General features: G+C 37.9%; 1 protein-coding gene across 6 annotated transcripts in view; it reads right to left on the reverse strand.

The window, feature by feature from the left end:
• Positions 1-13,140, reverse strand: part of RALGAPA1 (Ral GTPase activating protein catalytic subunit alpha 1) — a 146,741-nt gene that overhangs the window by 56,966 nt on the left and 76,635 nt on the right. For all 6 annotated transcript variants that reach the window (XM_086613850.1, XM_086613851.1, XM_086613848.1 and 3 more), the window contains 5 exons: positions 12,560-12,685; positions 11,259-11,317; positions 8,374-8,482; positions 1,461-1,571; positions 545-613 (listed from right to left, as the gene is read on the reverse strand). In XM_086613850.1, the coding sequence (XP_086469976.1) occupies positions 545-613; positions 1,461-1,571; positions 8,374-8,482; positions 11,259-11,317; positions 12,560-12,685 (474 nt within the window). The remainder of the gene's footprint in view (positions 1-544; positions 614-1,460; positions 1,572-8,373; positions 8,483-11,258; positions 11,318-12,559; positions 12,686-13,140) is intronic.

A 13,140-nucleotide genomic window follows, 5' to 3' on the forward strand; every position in this document is an offset into this window, starting at 1 on the left:
TCCAGGAGGCAGAAAGTACTACAGTGAGCATCAAGTAAAGAAAGAGCTCGTCTTAGCGAGAGGACTCAGGCACACTGGAAACACAAAAAGATAGCAATCGTTTTGAAGGATGACAACAACGAAATTCATCTGGAGATTACAGGCTATGTTGCTCAAGAATGTATTTGCAATAGAAAGTGCAAAAATCATAACCTTATAAATACTTTGAAAGGTATTCCCTACAAGTTGAGAATATGTTTGTCACTATAAGACAAGTTTGAAAAATCTACGTTACTTCCTTCGCTTGTAAATGCACTGAGGATAAGGAAAAAGACTACTTTCTAATTAGTGAAAACAATCAATCTCAATTAATTTTAAATGCCTCTTTTCCTACAAAAACTGCAGACATTTACTTGCAGAAAGAATATTGCTGGAATTCTGCAAAGAATTCTGTACTTAAGGAGCTGAATCCCTACTTTAAGACAAAGCTTAAATTTTTCAACAATGTTATGTCACACACCCTTGCAATTAAATCGACACATTAAAAGAAATGAAACATGTTTACCCTCTTGTCCTGTTCATAAGAAGAAGCTTCTGTACTGGGTAGCAGATGGGTAATAGTTGCTATCAGAATCTGGGGAAAATATAGCATAGTTTCTTTTAAAATACAATTTAAATATTTAAGTTTAAAATAAATTTTTAGGCAAGCAAATCTGACCCAATACTAGATTCATGGTTAAATTCTATTGACGTTATTTTGAGACAAACTACAGTATTCCTTGCCACTTTTTTTTTTAAAAAAATAAAACTCTTTCAATTGAATTTCACAGAAGACATTGAAAAACTACGTTCTGCTTGACTGACATCAGTGTGTTAGGGACAATGAAATTACATAGGTACTCCAAATATTCTGGCAGGAAGAGAACTTGATTCAACACATTTGCAGGGTGCAGGAAAGAGCCTGATGTGGGTTTGTGTATGGGGCTACTTGAGCTCCATTATTTATTAGAACTATTAGAAATTGTAAACACTCTGCCTCTACTTAATCAACAATATGACTGCAGAGAAATGCTTGCTATACCTCTTAAGAGGCTTCCATAGAATTCTCTTCCTGGTTACCCGGGAGACCTCTATCTTTTCTCTGTGGTTCAGAGTCACAGGGGCCATAGTCTACTTCCTTGTTATTTAAAGTGTATTCAAAATAATTATTTTTGCTTTATACTGGAACACTTTGCATTAAAGTGTTTTGCATATGGATATGCAAAACACAATTGCAGATCCGTATTTTAAGTAATTATTTTCTCACTAATCTTAAATAAACATATTTGAAGATATTTAATATTAAAAAAAAATCTAGATTTTATTGGTAACATTCTCATGTATATAATGACATAGTTGTGTCTGAGAAAAATAAGCACAGTATAGCGATTTTACATGTAAATACCGGAGTCAGCAGTAAGTGTGATGTGAAAATTACTTACTTGAATAATTCTTAAAGGTGAATCAGCTTGATACACTTGAAGTCTATGTACATAATGTATCAGCATGTTCAGCATACTGCAGGCAACTTGGGCTACTGTTTTATTTGGAAACTAGGAAAAAGAACAGCACAGTGACAATGACTACGTGATTTCACATAAGAGTACATTAGCTGGTAAGGTGGTCAGTAATTTCAGTGACAGTTTTATACAGGTAGTTCCTTAAGTACCTATTTATCAGAGGAGTAGAATTAAATTTTACAAAATTTAAAAGGAATTAATTTTATAGTCATAAGCAAATGTTAGCAGCTAACATCAAAGGTTTGGGACAGACAATCAGGGAGTTGCACGCAATGATGAAACGGGGAGAGGAATCTTCTACCTAACTTCTGACTGCTTAGTACGGTATCATGAACCCAGGAAGAACTAAATCATTTCTTGTTACCTTAATGATTATTAGTATTAACGCATCACTGCAAAAAAACAAGGATTCAATTCTGAAATTAGAGGTCTTTGTTGAGAACCAAGGCAGGTGAGCAGCTGCGTATCCAAAATGCATGATGTGGCACTAATAGTGAGACTAACTTCTGTATTTGCTAGCGACTGCTGTGTACAGCACTTATCTGAATGGAAATGAATGCATCTTGGCTTCTGTGCTTGATTCCTCTTTCTCTGTTTTCTTTTAAAGGCAGGAGAACATTGCTGCACTGGAGCCTGCCTTCGACATCTACTAAAATGTTTAAGTTACTGTGTTGGTCAAGGCAAAAGTGAATGCATTTGCATAGTTACTCCCCAGCCTTGGGAGTAGATGCACATACTGCCCTACACTCCTAAGTGGGAAAATAAAGAAATAAAGAGACAGGGACACATTTCCCTAAATTGTTAATGCACAAGGCATGTAACTGAGGCTTCTTCCTTCCTTCTGCCTTAAAACATTAAGCTATGCACCAAACAACAAGCACAAAGTGAATTTTACACATGAATTTTATTCATCTGAGACATTAAAATCCTACAAATCTGAGCTAAAATCTGAACAAATTGTTATTAGCTTAGCAAAACCACAGATTTCAGAAGACAGCACAAACTACACAGAAGAAAAAAAAATAACATGCAACAGTCTCAAGGGAAGGGTTTCCAATACATTCTTATTCAAGAAAATACTGTCTCTACTGAAAACAAGTATTCCAAACCATACTTCGATGAATCTCAGATCATTCAAAAAACAATTACGTAATTCATGCTTTAATCAGGAAAAATCTTATTCTATTTCTCCAATGAAGATGAGTGACATCAGAATTCCTGCACTATTAAAAAGATAAAGTAGTTTACATGTTTTAATCTCACTTTACTTAGCAATGAAGCTGTCAAGAGCTGTGTGCTGCAAGGTGGCTAAGTGTCTACCTCTGAACTCAGAAAAGGGTAATTATGCTGCAAAAATACTTATATTTAAGAAAACAGAATAAGCAGCCAAGAATTAATCAGTCCAGTCTTATTAACCTTTCAGGGAGTAGTATATCTCACAAGCCTTAAAAAAAAAAAAGTACAGCGAAAGTACAGTGTAAGAGCACAGAAAGCAAGGTACAGATTTTAATGCTCAAGCTTGAGTGACAACCAAAAAAATATTAAATAAAACTGAAAGCATAACAATTTGATTACAGAACTTGAGATCAAATCAAGATTGCTGGAAACATCCTTACAAGCTTGCAGGAAAACCCTGAAGTCATTGAGGAGGACAAAAAGGGTGGACAAACCAGAGCAGCTTAATGTGGAGTATCCAGATCACTGAATTTAAGGAAAAATTACCTGAGAAAAAGGCCTGGAGACTTTTCAGAGTCTTTGAATAATCAGTTGTTCACTACTTAAAACCAGACATTTTCTTTATTTTGTGGGTTTTGTTTTTTTGTTTGTTTTGGGGGAGGATGTTTTGGTTGTGTTTTTGTTTTTTTTTTAAAGAGGATCATCAGGTTCTAAAATGAAGACAAGCGAATGATCTCTAGCGCTGGTTTATGCAAACTAGTTAACCTCTTTCTGTCCTCTGGTTGAAGATGTATTTATTTTTTTTTAATTTAAGAAAAGGAACAAAATTCAGTGGAGACTTAAATTTCACAGAAAAGCTGAAGGCTATAAAGCAATAAATACGAATAAAATTCATATCTTATGCACTCGAATTTTCTTATTCATAGGAAGAGTACTAGGTAGGAAGTTTTGATCAAGAATACAGGGATTAGTCCAAACAGATGAAATCCTTCATCTACTTGAGAAATCTGTCCCAGCATGGTCAATACATCACATTCCAAAAGAATGCGCAGTCACTTTATAAAACAGATACTTAACAGAACAGACACTTATAGAGCTGTGTGTCCTGGAAGGACATTTTCCTGAACTTGGGCAGCAACACTGAGTTTATGCTGGATAGCAAAATAATTCACCCCTTTCAAGTCAGCTGCTTTGTTCCAACTTCTTTTCCAAGGGCCTTCAGATGTGGCATAAAGGCAGCTGTGCAATGCTATAAATATTTCACCCACTATTCTCTATTTCTGGAAAACATTGTATGTTATAAAGCATAAGAATTCACTTCTTTTATATGATGTTATATTTAGTAGTGTAACAGACATAATTTTAAAAAAGTTACTCAACAGGTAAAAAAGAAAAGCTTTCAATGAACTGGCACTTTGCCTGGTACCTAACCCTTGGGGTTTTTCTCAGCAGGCTATTCCTCCCTATTTCAGAGTTTTGCAAGAGTCCATTGCTTTCTGGATTTTACATTTAACCTTGTTCATACTTGCAAATCATCTGTGTTTAGCACTCATTCATCTAAGCCTGTACAACACAATTTTGTGATGTAACTGCAGCATTTTTGAGAGGAGCATAATATAACCATGAGATGCAGGGGTCTGGATGGCTGGTTAGGATCCCTTGTGCTCAGACTTCAGCAGAGGTTAATACAGATACAGCAGAATCGCCACACTGCTGGGAGGAGTGCTAGCTGTATTCAGAGCAAGCTGCTGGGCGGCAGTTCTGAATATGCTTCTGTATTTCAGCAACAGGCATATAATTGTTGCCAACATTTCTATTCAATGCTATTTGCTCAACTGTACTTATCAATAAGTTGGACTAGCTCCCTATCCATTAATTTATCCTGAAAATAAGAAAATAATCCATTCTGGGAGTTCAAATCTCCGACTACTTGGAAGCCAGGAGATTGCTTAGGTTACAAATTAGAGCTAATTTGTTTCTCCCATGATAGATTTATGAACTTTTCATTTAATGATTAAACTCTATTCTGAACGTATACAACTGCTCAGAACAGGAGAAAAGCCAACATGCTCTGGATGCTTTTGCCAACACAAAGCAAAGCAAAGTAGAAATATAAAGATCTTTGTCTGCTCATTTAAGAAGTAATTTATGTTTAATATAAATGAGATACAAATAATTGGTTTAATAAATACATCCAAGAAAAAATAAGAGAAATCACAGTGAATGTCAGGATTAAAAATAGTTCAAACTTTGATGAATTCAGAAGTAAGATAAAACCAGCACCATTTGCCCGATACCAAACTTGCACAGGAACTTGATAAAATGCAATAGTTAAGAGATACTAAAAAGCAAGGGGAAAACCCTGGAAGAGAGTATTAGTGAAGCTTCAAAGGATGAATGTGATTTTGCAAAACAGGAAATTGCAATTTAGAGTCTAACACTAAAAGCCCTGCAGCTACCCATTTTAGACATGGACTTAAATCCTGCTTCACAGGATGCGATCAGCTGATTCGCTAAGATACTTTTCAGATTCCCATTGCTGAAAAGAAAAGAATAGTTAGTTCATGACATCTGACACAAGCCATGTATAACAGGTGTACACCCAGATTTTTATCAATGTGTATATACAGAAAGACTAGACTATTCATTGAATTTTGACGTAAACAAAGAGCACGTAGAAAGGTTCTGAAAATAAACTGGGAAATATTTTAAAAGTTGAAGATACTGTTCATGAACATGCAAGTTTGCAAAATGCTAGAAAATAAAATGTTTATAATAATATTCTAATTATTCCATACAGTATGAACGAATAGGAAAAAGATTTTGCAAAAAGCAGGAAAACAAAAACACTCCTCAAGGGAAAAAAAAAGCCAAAAGAGTGCAGCTTTTTAACAGGGATGATGAACGGAAAACGGAATATACTGTTGATATACTACCACCAGCTCAAAATCTCACAACCAGAGTTGAAATTCAGTGAGATTAGTTTCAGAGCAGTGAAAACTGTCATTCAAAAAAAGGAAAGGCAGAAAAATGTCAGAAAATCTCTTCTATTCAGAAGCATTTTATAGGTGTTGCATCACAATGAACTAGCTGTGTCCGAGCAAGCTGCATTTCCAGGCGAGAATCTCTGTGCGTACTAGCTATGTTTAACAGATTCAATCAAATCAGCAAATACCAAGTCAGTAAATCATCATTCAAGAACAACATGTGAAGGTGTTTATACAGAATTGCATGGTGATTACTAGAGACTGTAAAGTTCTATGTTTCAAATTAGTTTCAGAACCACTGTACTGGGTGCAGGTGGGAAAGTTTTGGTAGTGGGGGGCTGTAGGGATAGCCTCCATCTGAAGAAGGGGCCAGGGACTCACTGCTCTTCTTCCTATGTTCTCTCCTCTCCTGCCAGGGGTGGCTGAGTGAGTGAAGGGCTGGGTGAGAGTTTGGCTTCTAGGTGGGGCCAACCCACCATATCCATTAAAAAAGAAAAGTTAAATCCTTCTGAAAAATTGTAAAATTACATAGTGTTGCAGTAGGCTTCATAAAAAAAAGGAAATAAATTTTAATGACAGCCATAAAAACAAGTGCTCTTTACTTTTTTACCAAAATTAGAGTTCTCATGATTCCCTTTCAACAGGTACTTTATTCACCTAAACTTTGATGCCAACTCTTGACCTGTCTTTGGATTCAGTTTTTTTCTAACAGCTACTGGCCTGAATGACATGTCCTGGAATGAGTACAGAAAAGTATGTTGCCACAGGAAGTCAAACATCCTCCAGCACTTCCATGCATGCAACATAAGTAATCTCCACCTCTCTCTAAATATCTGGCCAGGGCTGAGAATCAACACTGCATAACGCAATGACTCTTGAACTGAGAGGTGAACAGGCACAGAAAGTAGTGAGGATATAGGGATAATGGGATTTGATCAGTGGGGGCAAGAAGAGGCCAGGTGAGCAAGAAGCATGAGAAGCCTTAGGAAACTTCTGCTTGGCCTTTGCATTTGTCACTGTCCCACTTTGTCCTGTCCCCCTCTTAGGACTGCTCTGCTCAGTCTGACAGCCAAAGAGTACAAGGCAGCAACTTGGCTTGGGACAGACATTTTGCATATGATGGTAGATGGCTCAAAAAACTGGGATCCCTTCCAGTTTCCTCTCTACCTTGCCCTTTCCCTTTTGCAATATGTCAGAAGAATGTACCATGGAGGCTTTAAGAGTACTATTAATCAGAGGTGGGGAACCCAGGATGCCAATTAGTGAGGAATGTGACTTCCCTTGGCATCCATGGCTAGCCTAGACAAGAGATGCAAATGCTGGAGAAGGAAAGACTCCAACTTTTCTGCACTCCAGAGTCCTTGTATGGATCTGTACTGGGTGTACATGGCAAGGTTTTGGTAACAGAGAGGCATAGCGGGGTCTCTATGAGAGGAGGCTAGGGGCAGCCCCATGCCAGACACAGCAGGTTCCAGCCAGCTCTGCAATGGACCCACCAAAGGACATAGCTGAGCCCATCTGCCAAGTGCACAGTGCCTTTGCGAAAACATATTTAAGAAAGGGCAAAAACACCACACATGCAGAGAAGGGGAAAAAAGGGAACGAGAAACAGCAGGTGAACACAAAGGTCAGAGAAGGAGGAGAGTGAAGAGATGCTCCAGGTGCTGGAGTAGAGATTCCTCTGCAGCCTATAGAAAAGACCATGCTGGAGGAGATATCCACACTGCAGCTGTAGAGTATTCCACACTGCAGTGTTGGGTATTTCCTGAAGGAACTGCAGTCCACAGACAGCCCACACTGGAGCAGGCTTATCCTGAAGGACTGCAGCCAGTGGAAGGACCCACACTGGAACAGAGAGGAAGGAGAGGCAGAGAGGAACTGTTACGGACTTACTGTAACTCCCCATTTCCCATCCCCTCTGCACTACCTGGGAGTGGGCAGAAGGAGCGAAGCTGAGCCTGGGAAGGGCAGAAGGCAGGGAAAGGTTGTGTTTTAAATTTTGTCTTTGTTTCTCACTGCCCAAGTTATTTTAACTGGCGATATGTTAAATTAGTTTCCCCAAGTTAAATCTGTTTTGCCCATGACGGTAGCTGGTAAGCCCTGTCTTCATCTTGACCCAGAAGATTTTTCATCCAGTTTTCTTCTGTCTTGCTGAGGAGGGGGAGTGAGTGAGCAGCCGGGTGGGAGTTCTGCCCTTACCCAAGGCTAATCCACCACAGGCTCCTAGACCTAGTTACAAAACAGATGCAGAAAACCCTCCTGGAAGCTTGAGACCAGAGTGTGGGAAAGGGTACAGCTGGCCAAAGTCAGACAAAGCCAGTAGTGATTTGCTGAAACCTGAATTGCAAGGATTATTTATGAAAGCTGGGATGATGGATAAACTACTATTCTGCAAAGGGTAGAGGCTAGAATGAAGTGGCTAATAATATATATTAAAATACAGATCCACCATCTCATTGCCCAGCACACTGTTGCTCCAAACTTAAATAAGGTTAAAGATTTCTTAAAAGAGTTCAGAGATTCACCAGTTAAATTGAATTCAGTCTTTTTTAAGGACTGAAAATGAGACTGTGAAGTAAGGATGCTAAAATGTGATCTTGCCTTTGAAAAGGCAAAGCATCTTTAAACATAAAGGCAGTATACATTGTAAAAGTGTTAGTCACCTAACTCACCTTTAAAGAAACACAAATCACATTCAATGCTTCCTTGATCTGAGGATGATGTGATTCATGAACTAGCTCCTCACAGATCCAAATACCAAGGCTGCATAGTGCAACACACCTGCAAAACAATGTCGGAGGACAAGTTCTTGAGAAACATGCTACAAGAATGTGCAATTTTTATGATTCATTATATGCCTTGCTAAAATCTAATAAATACGTTTTTAATATTTCAAAAAGAACTGCACAAAAACTTTCATAATGCTGTAACTTATTTAAACATTAGAAAGAAATCGCAAGTACCCTGGTGAAGGCACAGGAAAGGACAAAGGAAGCACCCTTCTGGGCAACCGAAAAATCTCTACGTGCTTTTTGGATTAAAAATGCTACCTGAAATCAATGCATGGGAATTTCATATATATTTTCTTAAGACAAAGTAAAAATTGTGGGAGGTTCCTCCTCTTCAACATGAAAATTTGCTCAGATTTGTTTAGAGACAAGAGTGGGAACATTATTCATTCATAGATATTTACATCTTTTTAGATTGACAACAAACAAACACAAATAGAGGAAGGGTAAATGAATGCTAGAGACAGGACACATATTGTGATTAAATACTTCAACTTTTGTTGTTGTTTCTTCATCTAAAATCAGGAAATGGAAAAGAAGTGTAAAGGTAAACAGTATTTAGACAGATGAGTTCAAATCAGCAGAGATGGATGAAATTTGTTCAGAAATGTTAAGGAACTCGCTTAAGCAATTTCTGAGTCATTATTTATTATACGATTCATCATGTAATCATTAATTATCTTCAAGAACACAGGCTGCAAATATTTTGGAAACAACTTCAGAATTCAAAATCCTCTGCATAAAATCGGAGAGCAGTCAAAAATCAACAAGATGAAAGCTGGACATGGGAACTGCAAAGCATTACATCTGGGAAGGAAAAATCACATGCTAGAATAGAAACAGAAGTCACTATGAAGTCTGTGCTGTAGAAAAAGGATTTTAAGGCTACACAGAATCATGAAACTGCTAACAAGTAGCAAAAATACACCTTGGAATTAATTCTATATAATAGAATCATAGAATCATAGAATGGTTAGGGTTGGAAGGGACCTCAAAGATCATCTAGTTCCAACCCCCCTGCCATGGGCAGGAAAACCCTCCACTACACCAGGTTGCCCAAAGCCTCATCCAACCTGGCCTTGAACACTTCCAGGGATGGGGCATCTACAACTCCTCTGGGCAACCTGTTCCAGTACCTCACCACCCTCAGAGCAAAGAATATCTTCCTTTAATCTAAATCTGCCCTCTTTCAATTTAAAGCCATTGACCCTTGTGCTGTCACTACATGCCCTTGTAAAAAGTCCCTCTCCAGCTTTCCTGTAGGCCCCCTTTAGGTACTGGAAAGCTGCCATAAGATCACCCGGGAGCCTTCTCTTCTCCAGGCTGAACAGCCCCAACTCTCTCAGCCTGTCTTCATCGCAGAGGTGCTCCAGCCCTCAGATCATCTTCGTGGCCCTCCTCTGGACCCGCTCCAGCAGCTCCATGTCCCGTTTTGCACACTGTCACTGAAATCTCAATTGCAAGACTGTCTCCATTACATTTTGATTAATACAATTTAAGAATAAAGACAAGCTTGAGGGAGCTGAGGAAAAAAGTGACAAAAATAATAAACAGCTTTGGGGAATATTACATATGGAGGAAATGTTGAAGGGTGTACCGAGCCTAGATCACAATTAAAGAAGGAAATTATAAGAAATCTTCCGACACGCAGTAAGTTACTGAAGAGTTTAATTTCCAGTAGAAAAGATTTCTCCTACATACTGGTGCCACAGGATCAGTTACAAAGTTCTGAACCACATGGATTTAAATCACCTTTTCAAATGCAAAGTGGAGAGTGTTATACTTTTTAGAACTCAATGTAAAAGAACATAAAAAATGAAATTAAAATTATCTCAGGACATTCATTCCTTTCCCTGTGTTGAAAGAGATCACCACCTCATCTGAAGAACAGGTAAGCGAGCTGATGAAAACTGTTCTTTGTTTTTCAGCAAAACATTTAACATTCAATGAACTGATCTTTCCAGCCATTTTTCAAGTCTGTGGTTCTAGTATCTTGCATTTGTTAAGTAACAATTTATTAATTGAGCATATATAGACACTCCATTCACGCAGACAAGGCACACAAGTGTTCTCTTCCTTGGTAGGCATTATACATTCGTGTTCCACTCCCATATACAGGACTCCATAACTGAAAGCCTCAGGGGATGGGTAAGGAGGAACAAAATCCTAAGCATATTAAAAAACAGAAAACTGGTAACTATCTTCTTCTTTGAAGTTCTCTATTTGATGAAGATGCTTAGCTTTAAGCATCAGAGCAATCATTCCCAGTTTAATGCTTAGCTCAGTGTCTTTGACTTCTTTTCCATACCCTAAAGAATGGCTCATGCACCTCGGGTTATTTCTGTTTTTCAAATTAAATCATGCGATCTAATAAAAAATAAATGTACCTCCCTCATAAGTAATCTTGTCCTTGGCAAACTCAAAAACGCCTCTAGTACAGAAAATCCCTGAGCTGAACACCACGGTAGGCTGGGAGAGTGTAGGGCTTATATTCTTACCCATATTAACACCCTTTTCTATCACCCACTATCAGAAAAAGGATACTGGGCTAGACCAGCATTTGGTCTGACGAAAAATGTCTGTTATTATTGCTATTTACAAACAATTTCACATTCACATGTTAGACCACAATTTTGATAGTGGCAAAGAAAATCATGAACGAATCACATGCAAACTTTTACTTTAAGCTCTTCAATATATCCAACTCAAAGCAGTATAATAAAGAAAAAAAAATCTATTAATTAAGAAGTTCTTTTTGTATGACCTACCGTGCAGGACCAGATGGCTCCTCTCTTGCTGAACTTAAAACAGTTTTAATTATGAGTTCCTAAAACAAAATGGAAAATATTCACTGATTTACCAATAATTCCATGACATGAAGCATCAGAAAACTAGAATTTTATTATAGCACACACAGGCATGTCGCTTAGCTGAGTCTCTTGGTTTGTGGTCAGATGGATTGTTTGCTTAACACTGCTCCAAGCTTCTAGTCTGCCTCAGACGCTTATTATTGTGCTAACCCAGGAATATCCCGCAGGTTACTGTTCTAATTTCTGCTGATTAACCATTTATCCAATTCTTGCCAACACAGTTCCATACAATATCAAGGGTTAAAAAAAAAAAAAGCCTCCCTAAAGCTTGCTTCTGTGAATAGCCCTGAAGGGTATTACAGAAACTATCTATTAATTTGAGGTTTAAACAGCAAATTTTTCCCCTCCAAAATTATATTGATCTAAAAAGTCTTTGGAAGTAGTTGCAGAAGAAGTGACTATAGTGCCTTAAGAATGTTGTCAAGAAGAATTCTGACTCAACTACAGTGGAATGTCCATAAAGCTGTAGGTTGCTCTCAATAAAGCTCAAGTAAACTGTCATTATGCAACAAAAATGAGAAAGAAGAAATTAAAAATCAGTCCCCAAAACGGAGCAAGGTGAAAGCAGCCTCCAAGACATCGTCTCTCTCTAAACTGAAACAGTTTGGAATCTTCTGGGAGCCTTTCTTAGACATGGTAATGATATCTGACACACATACAGCAATTAAAACACATGAACTGAACTCTGCTCGGTTTCAGTATGCTGGCACACTACCCAACTCTGTTTTATGACAGAGAGGGTGAGGTCTCCGTTAATCTTTGCTTTTTGTCTAAAAGAACCTACTGATGTACAGAAGATTTCTAAAGCCCCTAGGAACATGGGCAGATTTCACCAGTTGTGAATTCTCAATAAATTAAATAATGTATCTTGAACCTCTCAATCTTCTCCTTCTCAGTTGATCAAATCTGTGAGACTGCAAATAGCCATAACGTGAGTAGGCACATCATTTTCTTTTACAAACATATGAAAACACTTTATTATGAAGTTAATAGCAATTATAAAGTAGGTTTAGTAGTGTAAAGTTTGACAAGACTTTATGGGATCTTGAGTCTTATAATCTATTTGAAATGATTTCTGAAAAATTTTAGACTCTCAAGATTTTAGTTAATATTTCCTGGAACAACATCAAATTAAACATATACTTGGTAGTATATACTTCATATAATGAATACCATCCATATGTTCTTAAAATTCCTACCTTAACATCCGTAAACTGAGACACAGCAATGTCAGGAATGTTTGGGTGAAGAGCTGGGAGTTCATGATATAAATTAGGAAAACAGACTAGAGATCCTAAAAGAACTTGTGCTTCAACTCTTGGTGCCTACAAGAAAAAAAGGTGGGAAGAAATACGTATTCTTACTGCAATCAGGAAGCTGACGTTTCTAGCTGAATTTAAAGAGAACAGTGGCTGAAATTCTACACAGTCATTTCCTTTCTCCTTCTGCAAAGTCTGTAGAGCTGAGCAAACCAAGACCACAGCCCCATGAATTGCTATTCATGCACATCCCATGTTCCCATTTTTGAAGATGGTCAAAAGGAAGGAGAGGAATTGCTAGGTCTACAGACAAATGACTGTGCTGTGAACTAGGCTTGGGTCTTAGGTTTGGATAATTGAACAGGATGTGGAAAACTACTGGACATGATGTGAGGCATTGCTGGACTTGACAGCTAACAGCGTAAGAAGATGACAGAGGTTTCAGATAGTACTGTAAGGGAGGCTGGATTTCACAGTTGGTTAAAGGGGGAATGACGTGAGAAACAGCCAAAACTCACAGA

Source organism: Tauraco erythrolophus, chromosome 6 (assembly GCF_009769465.1).
Source record: "Tauraco erythrolophus isolate bTauEry1 chromosome 6, bTauEry1.pri, whole genome shotgun sequence".
Lineage (NCBI taxonomy): Eukaryota > Metazoa > Chordata > Aves > Musophagiformes > Musophagidae > Tauraco > Tauraco erythrolophus.